Source organism: Diplodia seriata (genome assembly GCF_021436955.1).
Source record: "Diplodia seriata strain FDS-637 chromosome Unknown scaffold_7, whole genome shotgun sequence".
NCBI lineage: Eukaryota > Fungi > Ascomycota > Dothideomycetes > Botryosphaeriales > Botryosphaeriaceae > Diplodia > Diplodia seriata.
The window spans coordinates 1,205,164-1,224,870 of NW_027117314.1; the positions used below are offsets into that span (position 1 = coordinate 1,205,164).

The window sequence follows — 19,707 nt, forward strand, 5'->3', positions numbered from 1 at the left end:
TGAACCGCGTAAGTAATCTCACTCGGAGTTAAAGGGCCCGAACTAATAACCCGCAATAGAGGCGGACTAAGTAAGTAGCAGCTATTCTTAAGTCGTGTTTAGAGTAGAATCATCTACAACGCGATCCGGAGGCCTACTCCACGTTATTCATTAGCTGTAGCAATTAAGTTAAGGTTTTTGTAAGTCGTCTCCTTGGTATTGGGAAATTTTTACATTCTTGGGGACGGTTACAACGATGGTTCATTACATTAGCGCGATATCGTGACCGCATAATGGACTCTCCAACGCTCCATACCGGGTGGCTGCGGTTGCACTGCCGCAAGCTGATCCAACACGAAGACGTGGAATCTTCTGAATGGTGCATTGCAGTATGCAATCTCTTTCCCCTTATCCAATAATCCAGCTTCAGATTTGGCACAACAGGGTCTCACTTCGTTCGCGCACTAGTTCGGAGGGAGTCATGACTGTTCCGTACCGCTATAGGTGAGTAAATCGGCGGTAAAATCCGACCGCAGGAGGGGATTGGCTGTGCGCATGCATTGGAGCCCGAAAGTCAGGCCATGGAGACATTGGGCACATATCAGGCGCAGGACGGGAATGATCTGTCGAATGAGTGGACAAGACGTACCCCGCAGAGGCCGAAGCCAGATGCAACTGCTAAGTGCGTTGAAGCCAGTCATATCGCCTCGTTCCAATCAAGGATGCGGGCCAGTTGGAGCAACGGTGCCGGCTGATCTAAACAGATTTAAGGGCAAGCTTTGCTTCCTTCTGACTTTGCTCTTCCATCTCCGTCTACTTCATCAGCTCTAACCTTCAGCACGCAGGTGCATTGTTTCCAACCGTTTCGCTCTCGAGCTTGTAAGGAAGCTTGTTTCCTTTTCATGTTGCCGATCATTAGTTGTCCAGACAACAGCACGGACGTGGCCTGAGCTTCCTGACTCCTTCACACATCATCGGTTCTGTGTTCGTCCACTTCAACACACCCATCAAAAATCTCTGAAAAAGTCTCCGCTAATCGGTCTGGTATCAACCTCAGGCACTTACTCATACATATCGCAACGCACGCCTACCTTCTCGGCTCGATCAACCAGGTCCTTCCCCTCGTCCCATCATCACCGTGACGCTCTACAATACATGCCAGACGGGCTTTGCTCACACGCTTGCCAGATGGTGCTCGTGTATGGTTGTGCTGTTTGGCCGTTGAGCATATGGATAAAGGACCATTAGCCCTTCTTAAAGGGTGGTCCATTGGCAGAACCCTCTCGAAACCCAGATCAGGCTGGTTCTTCAAGGATGCGTAGGTATTCCGGATGGAGTTTTTTCTCGGCGTGTGTCAATGACTGCACGTCAAAACAGGGCTATTTGAAAAATCAGCATACCGCAATCTTCTCAGATGAACGAAAAGCTCCTCGGCCAGGCACGTTCATGTCCAGTCAACGCCATGTGTCCTTACAGCAGACCCACGTATGCGCGGTGTCGTCTTGCTGCATCGATAGCAGCATCCCGATGCACGCATTCAATTCCGACATTCCAAGAGCACGATAGTGTGATTCTTACTATTCGCTACTGACGGCTCGTAATCGGGAACAACCTGGCACTGCCGATGCATGATACTGAAAGCTTCTCCTTTTTCTACCAGTTGACCTTCGGCTCCCCTGGCCAGCGAAGAAACGTTAGTCGTCTGTACCTTTCCGGGAGATCCCCACGATCGAGTTCACTCCACATAGTGGATATGGAAGATAAAGTCAAAGACCTGCCAGCCTCAGGCACTGTTTACCACCGCCAAACGCTATCTCCCCCGTTCCAATAGCACAGATCCCGCTGCCTACTACATTCCGCGATTGCACTATGCAAGTATTGCAACATCGAGGGCCTGGGCCTAGGCACTAGGCAAGACGGACGGTACATTCAGCTACAGCACAAGTCGGGGCTGAGCGCCACAGCTGCAGGCAAAAAAGGAACTTATCGATTTGCGACTTAAGTCCGGCACCCAAACGAGGAAGAAAGAGATGGAACGCAAAGGAAACGGACAGCGAGGCTACGGCTTTTCCAAGCGGGGTAGTTGCCCAAACACAACTCCGACTGGTTGGCTTGGCCGCTTCGGAACCTGAGGAATCACACTGCGATCCGAAGAAAAATTCTCCATGCGGGAGCCCTGCACGCAAAAGGGTCATTTGGCCGCGCGCAAGTTTCGGGTGACGAATCCGAGCTCTTGCTGCATTGCCCGCGCGACGTGTCGACGTGTGCATGTCGTGCCAAGCAGCGCGCCTCATTGCCTGCTCATCCTGAGGCTGCAGAACCGTTGGGTTGGGATGAGGCGTACCAGGGGTTTGAAGTCGAAGAAGCCCAATCGCCAACTCATCGCCTCAGGGCCCATCGCGAGAAACCCTCTCGTCTTGCACACGTCAAGTGGAGACGGGTTATTAGCGACAACATAGCAGCAACGCCTCTGTTTTGGACTCGCTCGGCCGGGTAATATGGAGCAACTGCGCTCCCTCGACCTCATTCGAAGCCGTTCGGTATCATCCGCTGGTTGATCAGGTTTTCGTTGCATTTCGTGCATGGTGGCTTAAGCTGTGAAACAAAAAAACAAGAGCCTGGACTTCTATTCTTGAAGTGGCGGCATATTGGGCTGCCGCGGACGGCCAACGTGTGGCAGCCCCCACTCCCCACCCAGCGCCCGAGTCGCCTTGCCATGCACCGACACCAGAACACAATCGTACATGCGTGACACGGCCGGCATCCGCAGCTCGAACGCAAGCGAGTGCTACCTGTTCGCAAACTTCTGTACGTTCATCGTCACAAGTCCGGATGTAGCCGCTGTCATCGTCACGGAACTGAGTGTTACGAAATGGTAGTGAATTGACATTCAGCTACGTTCTATATACAAGAAGTCTTTGATAAGGAAGAAAAGAAGGTTAAGGAAGAGGCCTGCTCTTATAGAGAGCAGGCGGCGAAGAAAACGAGTTTCACCGAAATGAGTAAGCTAGTGGTACGTACGGACCACAACACTGAGCGAGCATGTCAAAGCTCTGGAAAATCGCTGGATTACTGTGCGGAGGGCCTTCGGTCAACACTGTGCGGAGGATTGTAGTCACATATTGAAAAGTAAAAAGCACAGCCGCTGCACATAATGCAGTGCACGGTAGACATCCCTTATATTGCAAGGTCACCACTGTCCTGATGATTTTGATACCTTAGAAATCTGATTGCAGCGCCTACACTTGAAGCCCCCACATTTAAGTATCACTATTCTCTTGATGAGGCATCGAGCGCTTAAGAAATGATGAAGAGTTAATTCAGTCTCAAAGGCCTTCCCGAGTAGTCCCAGTCCTATCGAAGGGTTTGTTCCACATCAGCCATGCGCAGCCACGGGACCCGAGATGCACATCTCGTCTAAAAGAATGCATTTGTCCCAGGAACGTATGGGTCCACTCAATCCCTTTGATGAACCGGCTGATTACTGTTCCATTTAGCGTTGAAGGTCCTCAAGCCTTCGTCGTTGCCATGCTTTTCCTTGATGTGAGCCATCAACCCATCCAAACGGCTGTAAGATTTTTGACAGCCCTCGAAATCGATGCAGTCATAGCGATTCCTTGGACCACAGCTGTCCTTCTCATGGCGCAGCTTGTTGTTCTTCCTGGTGAACTTCGCACCACACGTTCCGCACACGAGACCATTGGAGGAAGTGGAGGAAGTGGAGGATGCGGAGCCCTGCGTGGAAATGCTAGCCAAGGTGTCGGACCTAGCAAGCGGCTTGATGGTCGAAGGTTGAGCTTGAGGATCCATTTGCGAAACCAGAAGAACGTTAGAAAGGGGTTATCCTGCTGCACTGTCAAAAAAAAGCTGTTGCGCCCATGGGCGAGTCGCGGCACTTGGCACATACCGTGGCTCTGATTATAACTGGGGCTTCGCTTGAAGTACGACTCTTGAATAGTCACAGACTTTCTGGTGTTTTGCTAACACTCTTTCTTCTCAGGTGTTGTCATTAGCAAAAGCATTAGGGGGTTTTCCGGAATGAACCTACGGAGGGATCTCCAAAGGACCCGAGCCAAAGGAGGCTGCTGTCGGAATATACCTCGCTGAGGTGTGGAAACGAGAAGCTGGACCAGCCAAAAGTGCAACCGGTGCAGAGGCGAGAGCCAAAAGTGTGTTGAGCTGTGGAACGGTAGAGTGTGGTGAAGAAAGGAAGTCTGATGGTCGCCTTCGGTCGCTCTCATATACAGCGGCATGGGAGCTGTCCCACCCAGACCGACGAAATGACCAAGAGCACTTGACGTCGCCGTCGCTACAACGATGCATGAGTAACGCATGATCCAAGCCTGCAATGTCTTCTAGCTGGTCAAATCAGCTTCCGGCACTACACGCATCAGCCAGTAGTTGCCTCGGGACAACACCGCGCTCCCGCAGAGATCCTGCATAGCTCCCATTGATTACCCTCCCAAATGTCAGCTGAGCACCTACAGCACTATTGTGGCACCTGGATCAGATGTCTCGGGAGGCGCTGGCCCCAGGCGTGTTGGGGAGGCGAGTGATCGACGGCAGCGACGACAGGCGCGCGCGGACCGTGTAATGGCTCCCGCATGGTGGCTACCTCAGGGTAAGAGCTGGCAGAGAGCCATTGGCGGCATCAAAGAGGAGTCGGCGAGCTATGAACGCGTCAGTGGTCCAACTCTAATGCGGCGGTGACACACCGCAGTGAAATAATGAAGAAGTCAGACGAACCGAGCTAATAGCTATTCTGATTGGCGCGTGCCAGATGTAACCCGGGAGCTCGCAGCCGCGCACTTTGAGAGCTGTTATCGGGCGTGCTGAGTTTCGGAAGATGGTCGTCGCGAAATGAGCGGTACAGATTCGAGTTTAATGCTTGCGAGGCTCGGCCGCAGTGCCTCGTTACTTGCCTTCCCTATATATTCATTATGCACAGCCTCCATAGATGCCAGCGACCGGGTGGGGTAAGGCACTCACAGGCCTTTCAATGGAGGCTTAGCAGGGAGGCTGAGCCACGGCTCACCGGACTTTGTTGCCATGGCGTCTGTTTGGAGACCAGCTTAGACTATGGCGAGGGGCATTTTCTAACCGATTATAGGCTAAATAAGACGAGCTCTCAGCCTTCCTGCTATTATTCTATCCACTCAAAAGTAAGCAGCATCCCACTGATTGAGTTCAAAAGCTAATATTGACTGGGAGTTGAGTAAGTGATCGTAGCCTCAGAGGAGAGGAGCTCCATATCAGCAAAAGGCGCTCGGTTTCAGTGTGCGATACACAAGGCCGTTGCGGCTCTGCCTGCTGCGTCATGCGTCGCAAATGCGCGCCTACGTCTAGGACGACCGATCCAAGTGCAACCACGCGTTGTGACGCTCCCCCTACAGTGACGCTACGCCATCCAATCAAACACTGTTTTTGCTCTGCTTAAGCAAGCTCATCTCCGGACAAGCATGTGCAAACTCAAGAGCAACATTTCCGCAGCAGTACCACACTCGGTCGGCTGTACGGCTCGGGCGCAGCTGGTTCGCTTCTTCTGGCCTGCCACGCCTTGCGGGCTTGACGCCACGCGAGAGGCCAGCAATCAGAGCCCGCCACAAATGAGTCTCTTCTATTTGTTTCGTTGCTCCCACCTCGTGCGACTGTGCCCGCATCCAGGCCTGGGGAGCCTCGGTTTCGATCCCGCTCTGCAGTTGATCTCCCACTACGCAGAATCCTTTTTGCCGGGGTCCATTTGGTACGACGCTTTCGCATACGCGGCACACGCCACTTACGTAGCTCCTGGGCTGTTGCACCAATTTCTGCTGGAGAGCATGTCGACAGCTGTGATGATTCTTTCGGCAAGCTAAGTATTGCTGATGTTGCGCATGTGTTGTAGTCGGATCGGCCCGACGGGAGCTACTTACCTGAAGCAAGTGCTTATTTTGCTCCTTCTCTCCGCCAACCATAACATTGAGACCCGATTGGAGCTAAGGCCACATCGCTATGAAGCAGCTCAAATGCCGGGCAAGTTGCCCCCCATGCTAAGTAAAAGGCCAACGGGATAAGCCAAGCATCGCATCCGCACAAAAAAAAAAAAAAAACGTACAACAGCCGGGATTCCCCAATGGTCACCCACTTGAGTACGGATCGGCAAGGTTGGTCGCGTAACCCATTCTCCGATCATCGGCTGCGCGGCGGCCGCGGCGGCGGCCAGCGTCAATACGGGCGCGGCGCGAGATATGTACTTTGCCACGATACTGATGGATGGAGGCGGCCGGTTCGTGGTCCCGTGTTCGCCGAGAACGAGCTGGACGACGTCGGTTCTTTTGATAAGGGTAGATCGCTCTGTGGCAACCGATCACGTGGTGTCGATGCCAATGACGAAAATGGTGACGGATACTATCGGGATGAAGATTGGTTTATACAGTCCATGTCAAGACGTAGGAATCGACTTCGTCGGATGAGGACGAATACGGAGGGTACAAGGGAGGGACCAAGAATAAAAAACCAGATTTAGTAAAGCCAACTTCCATGCCACTCAGTGTAGTCACGAGAAGGCAGACACGTACGTAGCACACACGTGCGTCCTGTCTTCCATCCTTACTAATCCATCGCACCCCATCCATGCACCCACGCCCCAACCCCCCAACGCGCCCTACAGCCCTACCCCCTCAACCTCTTCCACAACGCCGGAAAGTCTCCAAACGCTAAAATATCCCCATCAACCAGATGCTCCGCGACGCCCACCGTCGCCGCACCAGCCTCAACCAGCATCTCCGCGACCCTCAGCCTCCTCCCATCCAACGCGCTCCCCACCCTCCCATAAAACGTCCCCGTATCCAGCGCGATCCGCAACGCCGACGGGCCGTGTCCAGCATTGTAACTGCGCCACTCCACCCCCGTACTGGCGTCGACATCCACCCCCCGCGCGAGCAGCAGCGCCACCGCTTCGACGTTGCCGCACATGGCCGCGAGGTGCAATGGGGTGCCCTTCCACACGTTGCCCGCGTACAAGCCGGACGGCTTGGTGGAGGCGTCGCGCCAGCGCGTCGTCGCCGCGTGCGGGTCGGCGCCGGCGGCGAGCAGCGCGGCGGCGACGGCGGGGGCGTTGTGGTGGAGCGCCGTGTGCAGCGCGCGCCAGCCGAGCTGGTCGGGGATCTCGGGGGAGGCGCCGTGCGCGAGAAGCGTCTGCACGCGGGGCAGGTCGTTGAGGGCGGCGAAGTGTTGGAGGAGGGTTTGGCGGTCGAGGCCGTGCGGGGCGCCGAGCGGGGCGCCGTGCAGGGCGTCTAGGCTGCCGTGGAGGGATAGGGCGGTGCAGATGCTGGCGAAGAAGTCGGCGGAAGGGGCCGGGTCGGCGGCGGCGGCGGCGGGAGGTGGAAGGAGGTGGGTTGTCCAGTGGCCTGCGCGGGGGTGGGAGTGGGCGTGGCGGATGAGGCATCGCAGAGCCTTGTCGCATCTGCTGAGAAGGGCCTGGAGGAATGCGTCGAGGCCCTTGTTGTCCGTCTTGAAGGGGTCGGCGCCCGCGTCGAGGAAAGATTGCGTGGCGACCTCGGAGTTGATATGTTGCACTGTCGCGAGAAGCATGGTTCTTTTTTCGTATTTGTCCTCGGCGTTGATGTCGACCTTGAGCCTTGGCAAGTCTTCCAGGATGGGCGCAAGATTTTCTGGGGATTTTTTCAGCTCTATCAGGTTGAACATGTGGGCGACGGAGTACATCTCTGGGGAGAGCCAGGCACCGCGATCGAGAAGAAAGCGTGTCGCCCTTGGTTGCAGTTGATGAACTGGCATGAAGAGCAGATGATCAAGCGGGAAAGTGGTGTTGAATGCGGCACCTCTTTCCTCAAGTGCTTCGAAGAGTTTCCAGCTTGTGGCTTTCAGTGCTAGCGAGAGCGGCGTGAAGGTGTAATTGCATCTTGTGTAGGTGTGGGAGCTCGGCCTAGTCATCATTGGCTGAACTGGGGGCGCATCCCAGTCTGCGCTCATGGCACCCGGACCACACTTCTCTGCCAACAAGTCAATGATTCCCTCGATTTCTTCCGCCTTGAGACTGTTGTCGTTCCTGTTGGTCAAGTGATGGAAGGCGTTTCTTCCAGACTTGTCGATTGTAGCTTCCGCGCCGGCGTCGATCACCATCTTGACCACTTCGAGGTTTCCATATCTTGCAGCGTAGTGCAAAGCATTTCTCCCGCTTCTGTCTTTCGAGTGCACATCCGCACCGGCATCAAGCAACTGCCTGACGATTTTTGGATGACCGCTCTTGATGGCGTAAAGCAAGCATGACTTCTCGTCGTAATCCTTCAGATTGGCGTCAGCATGGCTCGCTATCAGTAGCTCGATTATCCTGGACGATGCAAATGCACTTTCATCGTCCAAGGATACCAGGCCACATGCCAGCATCAAGGGGGTCATTTGGACACCATCCTCTTTCGATGGTCTCCCCTCATCGGACCAGTCACGCGCGCCCCGCGAATTCTTTTTCGATGTTGACCTTGCATTCGGATCTGAATTCCACTTCAGCAACATGGCTACCGTGTCATCGAAGCCATGCATTACAGCCATATGGAGTGCGGTTAAGCCACTATGGTCCCTCGTCGATGCGTCGGCTCCGTGCTGCAGAAGAATCTCCACGAATTGAGGGTCTTTCCTGAACGATGCGGTATGCAACGGGGTCCGACCACCAACGTTCCGACCACTAGCGTTAAAGTTGACGTCCGCCCCGAGCTCTATCAGGAGCTGCAAGACAAGCGGCTGCGCTGCCTTGATGGCAACGTGCAGGAGTCGAGACTTCCAGTCGTCTGCAGGCGGTGGTCGATTCCCCGAGTAACAGTCGATATAATAGTCCGGACCATTGACCATTTCCGCCTTCTCCCTCAGCCTCCAGATATTGTGCAGCGTCCGGTCGAAATGCCCAAGGGACCAGAGCTTTTCGTAATCCTCAACGGCCATATCGGGTTTTTCAAGGAGGCTCGGAACTTCGTCGTTCTTCATGTCGGCAACCATTTCGATCGAGGCTTCGACGTAATCGCGCTCTTGTTCAAAGCTCAGCCCCCTGGCCTGGTTGTTCTCGTCCTGCCTCATCCGCGCCAAATAGCGCTTGTAGTGCTCGACGAGGACCTGCACCACGCCGAAGTGCCGCCTCGAAATGGCGTACTTCAGTGCCGTCCATCCGCTGATGTCACGCACAAGATGCTGCGCTCCGCTTTCCAGCAACTGTTGCAGGATGGCGATGTCATCGTTGAATGCCGTCCAGAAGAGCGGAGTCCACCCTTGAGAATCCGTCGCATCGAGGCGTGCTCCACCGTCGATCAGGACTTTGACGATGGCCGAGTTGCTGTTCGACACAGCCCAGTGGAGAGGGGTCCAGCCCTGGGAGTCGGGAACGGACGGATCGTCACCGCGGGCAAGCAAGGCGGCTGCTGTTTTCTCCAGACCCCAGTAGGCTGCGATATGCAAAGGCTGCTGGTCTCTGGGCGTCATTTCGAACGAAGCTTCGGCAACACCCGGGCTTTTCAGCCCGTGACGGTTCTGTAGGACCTGGAAAGAGCTACTGCGCAGGGCCTCGTCGTCTATGAGAGTCATGATGAAGCTGGTCAACTGCTCTTCAAGGTCTGGAATCTCGATATGCTTGCCCCAGTATCGGGCGGCGTATGGGAGGAAAGGTAGTTTTTCCAGCCGTTTGTCAAGGCTTTCCAGATTCTCGCACGCCCCGGCTCGCATCTCTTGGCTGCTGAGATAGAGCAAAGACGTCTTTGCAATATCTACCTGGATGGATGCGTATTGGTTGCTGTAGTGGCTGCGGAAGAACTCGTAGGCGGAGGTATGAACCATTCCAATGGTGCCGTCTTTCGGATTTTCGGTGACCAGGCCGGCACACACCTTCAAGAGCATCGTTAAAGGTGGACAGTTTTCCGAATCAATCTCATCCTCGTCCTCGTCCTCGTCAACGGCGAATGCGTGCATGACTTCAATGGCTTTGAGCCGTCGGTGAGAGTGTGTGATCCATCGAATGAGTCGATGCGCCAATTCCCTTTTGTCCTTTGGCTGTGCTTCAATTCTTTCAAGACTGGTCTTGAATGCCTCACTGACCGTTACAGGCAGCGACTTCACCGTCTTCCGGATCTTTTTCAAGGTACTCAGTTCGAGCAACTGGTCCAGGAACAATTTTGCGAGGAGGAAGATGCCATCAGCCCTTTGGACAACGGCATCAACGATATCATTGATGGCAGTCAAAGCGTCGCAGAAATCACTCTCTGCGAACCGTGATCGGATGTACGTCGCCAGATCTTCCGGGCTTGCGTTTCTGATGTGGATGTGCTTGGCAGCCGAAAGAGGTCCACGAACTTCGGGAATATCTCTGCTGGTAACACAGACTTTGCAGCCAGCTTCGGCGAACGCCTGCAGAAGGGAAACAATTTCCTTGGGGGTTTCCAATTCATCCGGGGCGTCCAGAACCAGGAAGATGTTTTTATGGTCCAAGAAGGTCGTGTGGAGGGCCTGAGCCAGGTTTTCGGTGCTGAAGTTCCGTCCTATGCTCTGGCGCTGCTTGTTCAACTCAGAAAGCACAGCAGGGTCTCCCTGTTCTGCTAGCTGCAGCAGAATACTTCGCAGAATGACGGCAGTGCTTTGCTGTGTCCGAGAGGAGAAATCGCAGAAGAAGTAGAGGATGCAAGCAGAGGTATCCTCGGAAAGGTCTCGAATGACCCGTGACCTATACGTTTGAGTGTCAACAATAGCTCGGCATGCGGAGGTGGATGATCGTACGCCAACAGTGATTTTCCAACACCCGCTGATACCTGTCAGTCGGAGCCTTTTTCGGCAAATCCGCCCTCTCACTTACGAGGTCCGAAGCACCACAAGAGCGAAGGTTTGCCATCGCGCCAATCTCGATACTCATCACAATCCAGGAGCCATTGACCGGTCCCAGGGTGTGGGAATGGGACAGACTGAGAAGCGGTCGTCTGGCTTTGCAGCCATGCTACTAGCGTTTCCCGCTCTTTCTCTACACCAATGTCAGCTATGGGGTCGGTCGACAACACGCTGAAGGTAAAAGTTACCTTGGCTTAGATTCTCAACTTTGCGGTGTGTAGCCGTGGTCGTCGTCCTGGCTTTGTCAGCCACAGAGCGTTGAAGAAGAGGTGCCCACATACAGCACATTCGACGTCACAAACGCCGAAAAGATGGCATTGAGTCTCTGCAAAGCATCGACATGCTTCCGCAGCTCCTTTTCTCTGAACGGCCAGATGAGCCTGGACGAGTGTTTCTGCAGCTCGGAGCGGAGGTCGAGCAGCTGCACGTGCGACTCGGACACGATATTCGCAGAAAGCGCGGCCGGGCGCGGGGCCACCAAACCAAGCGACTCAGCTTCCTGGCACGCGTCCTCGGCCTGCAAGAGAACGCTCGTCAAGGCCAGCAGCTCCTGCTCAAAGCGCGCGCGTGAGCGGTCGGCGGACCTGACGTCGGAAATGTAGCTGTGGCTCAGGTTGACAATCTGCCAGGCTATCGTGACGAGACCGGCTATGCCAGAAGCAATGCCGATTGGGTCGGCCATGGTAGATGGAAAGGCTCGAATGAAGTTGTCTACGGACGTAGGTAGCGGTGCGCGCACGGCGCGTCTTTTCCGTCCTCGGGCTCCAGGCAGCAGCGAGGCTGTGTGGGGGGACCAATCAGCTTACGCTTCACTGTACGACGGGGCAGATGAGCCACAAATGCATGTCTCGTCCTTTTCCACGCCAGAAGCCCTTGCGATTGGGGAATCCTGGCTGTTGTACGTTTTTCTTTTTGTCCATGCGAATGCTTAGCTTTGCCAAGGAGAAAAGGCCTCTGGCCTAATAGTTATCTGTAGTTATGTGATCTCAGCTCTAAGTGGGTCTCGGTGTTGTGATTGGTGGAAAAGTCGTACCTATAAGCCGCCTGCTCCGCGGATCTGTGCACCCTCCCACAACCCGACGACCGGCGTCAAGCCGACAGCTGTCCAACTCCTTCAGCAGGAAGAATGGCACGGTACATGCGCGCCACAAGACAGGCGCGAAGGTCAACAACAGTGCCAACGCGGGTCGCGCTCAAGTCTAGCTCATCCGTTGCTCACGGGGTTCGATCATCGTCTTCTGCGCTCACACCAGGCGCGACCGATGGCCGCCTCCAACCATCAGTGTCATGGCAAAGTACATATCTCGCGCCGCGCCCGTGTTGGCGATGGCGTGAAACGACGGGTTATTGCAAAGCCGTACCGAATCATAACACATCGTCCATGACCGCGCGCGGCGTCTCTTGCACGTAAAGCACCGACCATAGACATCCAGCCGTATATACACACCTTTGACCTGCCACCACCCCAGCGAAGAACAGACTCAAGCAGTGACGCACACGCACACACACACACACACACACACACACACACACCACCCGTCCACCGCGCGCACCATCAGAAGCCCGCCCCGACAGTTCCCCCCGCCCACATCCCCGCCAAACATCAACCAACCAACCAACCAACCCCTCAAACCTTCGCATTCCCCCCCGCCACCTCCCCCTGCCCCCCGAACCCCGTACTCCTCGTCGGTGCCGCCTGCGGATCCGGCTGCTTGGCGGGGTGGTCGTCGCCGGTTTTGTGTTCTTCTTGCGAGGCGTTGCTCGTGCTCGTTTCGTTCGTCTGGTTGGCTTTTTGGGTTTCGCTGGGGTTGGCGTTGTCGCTGGGATTGCTGTTGCTGGGGGAGTAGAGGGGCCCGGCGTTCATGGGTTTGTCGCCCTGCTTGTCGGTGGCTGGGGGTGTGGTGGTGAAGGGTCTGTTGGTGGTGGTGGTGGGTAGGAGGCGTGCGGCGGTGGGGAGGACGGTGGGGCGGGGGGTCATGATGGGCGGCCGGTGGAGGAGGAGGAAGTGGTGGAGACGACGTTGCAGGAGGGTGGTGTGCATTTTGGCGGGCCGGCCGGGGTTTCCTGGCTCTTTTTTTTTCCCCCGGTGTCTTTCGAGGGTAGGAAAGGGATGTGGGGAAACCAGCTACGTTTTCTGAGAATGTCGTTGCTTTGAGGGCGAACGCGCGACGGCGGCGGGGATTTCGGAGGGTTGGTTGGTCGGCTTTGGTATGACAAGCTTCTTCTTCTTCTTCTTCTTCGACGGCTGTTGCCCCCGCTATATGGCCTTTGACGTTTCCAAACCCTGAGCGCGGGGATGTTGGGAAATGACGTAGGCGTGACACGCTCACACGCCCCGTCGTCATTCCCGATGGACTGAGCCGTTGTAAAGCTTTCGTACCCGTCTATGCACTCCGATACGTTTCTCAAGAATGCGAGCTGGGAATTCAGTCAAAGGAAAACGGGGTTAGGCGTTATGTATGCATGCTTCATGCGCTGCGCAATGACGGGCATTGTGTGATGTCCAATGGGATCATCGTCGGCTTTCCTATACGCCAGCCAAGCAGGTGGATAGGTGGACACTGTCTCGACACAATCAAAGCCATGTCCATGAGGCATCGGGAGTGGCTCCGACTCGCTTCTTTGGCCGGCTTACGGGTTGATGACCATCGAATGAGCAAGATCAGCATACAGCAAGGTGTGATAGATCCAACTTCAAGGCTCTTTCGTCAATCTCTGTCATTCCCACCTCGCACTCTCAGACTAGCCATATTTCTCTCCCTAACCAATACAAAACAAAAGAGAACCTCAGGGTATCGTATCTCACCTCCCCAACCAATCCATCCATCCACCCCCGCCTGAACCAGAAAAAGACGAACAACAAAAAAAGCTACCAGAATGAGGGTATCAATATTCCGCAACACAAAACAAAAAAAAAAAAAAAAAAAAAACCAGTTAACACCGCCTTCGAGCCTCGAGCTTCGATCCCTTCGGAGAAAAAAAAAAGAAAAAAGGGAGCAAAACAAAACTACCGACTCAACAACAACTCCACCGCCCGATCTACCCTCAACCCATCCCCAGCATCCGTCTTCATGAGGGCGAACTTGGCCTCGTCCGCCGTGAAGCCCATCTCGACGATGCGGAAGATGGCCCTCTCCGCCGAGTTGGCGCCAGCATCAGCATTGCCGCCAGACAGCAGCGACGACGACAGGATCTGTTGCTGGAAGGGGTGTTGGGTGGAGACGCGGGCGCGGTGGGCGGGGAGGGGTGGGTTGTTCTCCGTGGTGGCAGGCAGGGAGTGGTGGCGGTTGTGCTGTTGTTGGTGTTGTTGGTATAGTTGGTGTTGGAAGGAGGAGGGGGGGAGGGGCTGGGAGGTGTGGCGGTGGTGCGGGGAGTAGGGGTAGGCGGGGTGCGCGGGCGGGTGATTGTGTTGGTGCTGGTGCGCGGGTTGGGAGTAGTAGCGTGTCGTGGTGGTGGTGTTTTGGCTGTGCTTCACGGCCGTCGACTGCTGCTGCTGCTGTTGGGCGTAACTGGGCGGCAGGGCGTGGGAGCTCATGTGCGGCGAGGCGGTGGCGGACGCATTCATCGAGCTGATGCTCGAGTTCGACGAGTGCTGTTGCTGTTGCTGCCGCGAGCCACGCCGTTGCTGCTGCTGCTGCGGCTGCGGCTGCTGCGGCTGCTGCGGCTGCGGCCTCGCGATGTTACGGAACGCCGGGTGCACCGCCTCCTCGGAGAACAGCCTGCCATTGCTGCTTCCGGGGGCCGCCGGGCTGACGGCACCGCCATCGGCGCTGCCCCGCCTGCTGTTGTCCGATGAGCCGAACGAGGACGACGAAGGGGTGGAGCGCAGGGCCGGATGCTGCTCCGTCGGCGACGGCGAGCCGTAGTCGAACTGCTTCGCCTGCGCGAGCGTCTGCAGCAGCGAGTTCTGGTGGCCGCCGTGGCCGCCGCGGCCGCCGGCGCCGGCGCCGCCCCTGCGCTCTTGCATCTGCTGCTGGAGCTGGTTTTGCGGTGGTGGTGGTGGCTGCTGTCCCGCGGGAAACTGGAAGTAGTCCGGTCGGGCGGCGGCGGCGTGGCTGGCGGACGAAGAAGAAGAAGCGCCCGGGAGCTCGGGCATGGGGGGCAAGGCGATGAGTTCGCTGTGGGAGCGGGCGACGTTGGCGGGGCCGGGAGGGCAGGGCGTGGGGGCGCCGGCCATGACGCTCGACGAGGTGGAGACGTGGCGGCGCGGCTGGGGCGAGGCGATGCCACTGTTGCCCTGGTCGGCCGCCGACCGGTCCAGGTGGTTGAAGACGCCTTCCCACTCGCTCATCGGCCGCTCCATGCTCATGCGCACGAGGGCGTAGTCGCCGGTGCGGCGGCGGGTGCGGATCTCGGCCTTGTGCGCGGCCATGCGCTGGCGCTGGACCTGGCGCATCTCGGCCACCTCGTCCTGCGGGCTCGTCACGGCCATGGCGGCGATCTTCTCCTCGTACACGCGTGCAACGGCTTCCTTCAGGAACGCCCGGCGGGAGCCGTCGTGCTGAGGTGGGACCCAGTTCATCCAGCCATTCTCGAGAGCGAGCATGAAGGCGGACGAATCCGTCTTGGTGGAGACAGCGGCGACCTCGAGGACAACGGAGAGCCCAAGCGTGGAGAGATAGTAGAGCCATTCCTCTGGTAGAATGTCAGCGCCTGCAGGAGAGAAGCAGGGATGGAAAGCACTTACGAAGCATCTTCTCCTCCCCGTCGATATCACCACCACGGACATCCGTCACTTCATACACGCCAAACTCCCTGGCCTGCTCGGTGCGGCCCTCCAAAGCCGAGACCAGGACGCCCATGCACGTCCAGATCTCCGTCATGTCGTACAGCTCCTCGGCCGAGAGGCCCTTCGGCCCATTGCCCTTTGCAAAGTGCTCGGGAGCGTTGAGGAGCGCGCCACTCGCGTCAAACGAGTCACTGGTCATGATGGTGGCCCGGATGCTCGTCTGGTGCACCAGCGGGCCGCCACGGAGCCAATCCATCTGACCCACGATATCATCCTCACGACCCTTACCGTAACCAAAGATGGTGCAGAAGGTCCAAATGCGCCAGAAAGCCCGGTCGATGCGGGCGGCGCGGGCGGCGTCGCGGCTAGCCAGCGCCATGACCGTTTCCGGGCGCAGGAACGACTGGCATCTCGTCAGTACCAGCGACTTGAGCGCGGTGATGATGTGCGTGTCGCGCATGTGGTGGCGGAAGTAGGTGGTGGCTGTGTGCTCGGGCTCCGGCAGGGCGCTGTCCAGATTCGGAACCTGGAGGTACTGCTGCTCGGCGCCCTCGTAGGGGTACGGCGGCGACGACTCGCGGTGCTCCCATGCCGGCGCGCACTCGTTCTGCAAGGCGGAGCGCATAAGGCGCAGCTCATGGCGCTTGAAGACGCGGTAGAAGCCGCGGTTTACGCGGGCCAAGGAGAAGAGGTCATCGAGACAGTGCACTCTCTCGTAGATGCTGAGGATGACAACCTCGGCCGCGTCGGGCGCGATGACTCTCGAGCTTGGCACGCGGCGCGAGTGGGCCCTCTTATGGCCATGGCGCGCTTTGCTCGCGTTGCTGCTGTTCTTCTGGTTATGCTTATCAAGGTCAGCACTGGGGATCTGGATGGTCAAGTTCCAGGGCTGACGCGGCCCTCGCACGTGCGTGTAATGAGATCGAGCAGAAGCAGAAGACGTCTTAAGAGACAGAGGCCTTACTTGTTGAGCGGCGATGTGATTCGCCGAGCTTCCAACAGGCAGCGACGCGACTCGGGTCTTGCGCCGCGACGATTTGCGTGGGGGAGTGGGCGGGCGGGTGGAGGCGAAGGATGGCATGCGCGAGGATCCAAGCCCGTTGGTGCCAGGAACGTCATCCCACTCGGCGATGCATGATAGGTGCTCTTCCAACGCCGTCTCAGCCTCGCTGAGGGTTGGGCTTGGAGGATCGCTGTGGGGAACCGAGCCGTTGTCCGTTGCCAAGCCACGTGCCGGAAGGGACGCAACGCGTTGGCCACGACGGGAGCTTCTCCTGCTCGCAATCGAGTTATTCGCGCTTAGCGTCGGGCTACTGAGCGTGCTCCGTAGTTTGGCGACCGTCTGGTTGATGGCTGGGGCTTGCGGCTCTGGGGGGAGGGGCTTGTCCTTGCCCAACTGGTGTAAGCTGATCTCTGAAACCGGACTACCTCGTTGGCTGGCGGCAGTGTCAACGGGCGATGCGTCGTCAAAGATACCTGCTGCAGCAGGCGAGATGATGGAGTAGGCCTTGCTTGCTGATCTGGTCAAGTTCGAGTTCTGCCGCAGACCAGGCTCCAGGTTGTCGTCGATGCTGGTCCACGACGTCCTGTTGCTCTTGGTGTAGACTGAGGATTTCGAATCGTCGTTTTCCGAGTTGGATGCTCCCGAAGAGCTCGAGATGGACGGGTGTTTTGCCATGACGGCCGAGGCGGGCACTTCGGCGACCTGCTCCAGATAAACCGGCACCGTCTGTTGCCGCTGCGTCAAGATCTGGTGTGCCAGCGGCGACACCGCCGAATCACGTACTTGAATCATGTCGTTCGCCAAAGGCGGCGAGACATCGCGCGACGATATGATTTCACCTGCGCTGGAGTGTTGCACTGCCTGTGACACGAAAGGAGGGCGCGCATGCGGAGCGCGGTTGCGGAGATCGTTGGGAATAATGACCTGGATCCGGGGCCTCTTGTCCTTCTGCACCTGTGGCAGCTCACGCACCGGGGTCTCAAGTCTCATGGGTCTCGAGTCCAGCTCGACCACGGCGGGGTTCGGCGGTCGTGGCACGGCAGGCATCGATGCCACCTGCGCCTCCCAATGGGCTCTGCCATCTTTCCAGAGCCCAATGCGCCCTGCGTCTCCCTCGCTCTTTCGGTCCTTCTTGCTCTTCTTCGGTGGCGAGACCGGCGACACGTTTGAGACAGTCGGGAAGAGCGACGGCGTAGAGGTCGATGCGGGCGATTGCCCAATGTTGCTCAGAATCTCGTCGTTTGGTGACATGGCCATGGTTGCGTCGACTTGTGCATGGCTGAGAGGGTCCGATAGAGAGCGGTGGTTGAGTGGAGAACCTGGGGCAGCCGCAATTGGTGATGGGAGAGTGGGAGCCTGTGCTGCCTTGGGGACTGCCCGGAGCACGCAGCCTCTGAGCTCTGGTTGCTTTGACCGGCCCATCATCATCATCCACCTCTTTGACGAAGTCCTGGCGGTGGGGATCTCGAACGGAGTCTGGGGCAGAGAGTCGGAGAAGGGCGCAACAATCTGCACCGGGGTGTCTGTTCCACGCCGGCTGAAGACAGAGTCGGGTCGTCTCCGGATGCCAGAGGGCACCCGAGCGGTGACGCGTTTTTTCGAGCCGGAGCGACGAACGCGAAATCTCTTAGAAGAATGAGATGAGAGTGGCTGTGGGGTCCCAGACGCCAGCGAGGCGTCTGAGACGGACATGGGTGTGGAGCTCATTATGGCGGTTGGCGTAAAGCTACCAGCGGTCGACAGCTCCAGACGGAGCGTACGTGAGAGGAGACAGTATTAGTGGTGATTGGGAGGAAGAGCCGCGTATATCAGACGGGCGTCGAGCGCTGCAGGCTGAGGGCAGATTACGCGTGGCTTAGTGGACCGGCTTGAGGGACGTATAAGACAGGCACGGGCGGGCATGGTATGACCGAAATAAACGACTCGAGCTACCCGGCTGCGTGCTCCATGCTTGGGGCACCGGTGCTGACGGCCGCCCGGGGCCGCGCAGTTGGCCATATGTTGCTTCGCCGACGTGGGGCTGACTTTTGGGCTTGGGGTCCAGCGTAGCGGCCGACCGGGCGGAGACGACCAGACGCACGGCATCGATCTGCCGGGGCGTTGGGGCCAATGGCGTTGGAGGTGCAGAGGCCAAGGCTGGTGAGTCCGTAAAAATAGCTGCCCACTGCGGCCCGTGTGCCCCACCCCCGCTGCGCACAGCCATCCACGCTCCCGTCTATTCTTGTACGCCGCCCGCCCACCATGCATCCAGCTATCACAAATTCTCTGCGAGCCGGTCCCCAGGCACGCAGCCGGCCGGGCGACATAAAGGCTGTGGGTCCCACCGCGCTGCGACTGAGACCGCCGCCTCCGCCCTGGCCTGATTGAGTGCGCATGCTGGCCCTCAGCTGAATCAGCTGAAGGCCGGCCGAGCAGCAGCGATCGCCGCACTGATGATTGCTGCCGTTTCTCGCCCCGTCTGGATCCGCCATGTGCAGGCCGAGGCGTGCGCAGCCATGCCCATCCCGGCCGATCGACGACACGCAGGGATGCAGGGCGAGCAACGTCCATCGCCAAGTAACCGTCTGCCACCCGGTGACTGCCACTCTGCGTTGCGCGCATAGCACACAACCTTGCCCGACACGAGCGCATCGCGAGCGACGTCCGCATAACTCAAATGCTGCAAGTTGCTCGACAACGGCGCGCATGGCCGGTGGCGCTATCGTGAACAGGCTGGTTTTGTTGGCTACTCCGATTCGGCAGAGGTTGCGGGCGGGCGACGGGCTAGGTGTGGCGGCCGTCGAGCTCTCAGCTGTTCGCCCGACCCGCAAAGGCCCTGCCAAACCCTCCGAAGTTGCATTCGCTCCATGCAAGTCGTCAGCGGTGGCAGCGCCACATGAGTGTTGGGGGCTTCCCCCACCTTTCCTTGCTGCCTGTGCTCCAGTCGTGCCACTCCTTCAAACAATCCCCATGATGCTTTCTTCAAAGCAAGGCCAGTTTTGCTCCAAGCCTGCCGTGATTGGGTGTGGTGGTTGCAACAAGGTGTGGCACCCGGTCTTGTACCGCAGTTCCTTGCATCGTTATCTGCATCCAGCAAAGTCAAATACCCTTCAACATCCAGATCTCTCCAGGTAACAAGCCACTTCTTTGCCCCGCTCCTGTG

At 57.5% G+C, this 19,707-nt stretch overlaps 2 protein-coding genes across 2 annotated transcripts; both read right to left on the bottom strand.

Moving 5' to 3' along the window:
- Positions 1-6,630: 6,630 nt before the first annotated feature.
- On the bottom strand, positions 6,631-11,515 carry SLS55_007134 (uncharacterized protein; the record flags this gene model as incomplete). Its single annotated transcript, XM_066778558.1, has 2 exons — positions 6,631-10,675; positions 11,115-11,515. The coding sequence occupies 2 exons, from the start codon at positions 11,513-11,515 to the stop codon at positions 6,631-6,633; spliced, it is 4,446 nt and encodes a 1,481-aa protein (XP_066630995.1).
- A 2,325-nt stretch (positions 11,516-13,840) lies between these two features.
- Positions 13,841-17,822, bottom strand: SLS55_007135 (uncharacterized protein; the record flags this gene model as incomplete). The annotated part of the gene is made up of 3 exons (XM_066778559.1): positions 13,841-14,026; positions 14,309-15,468; positions 15,521-17,822. The coding sequence occupies 3 exons, from the start codon at positions 17,820-17,822 to the stop codon at positions 13,841-13,843; spliced, it is 3,648 nt and encodes a 1,215-aa protein (XP_066630996.1).
- Positions 17,823-19,707: the final 1,885 nt, after the last annotated feature.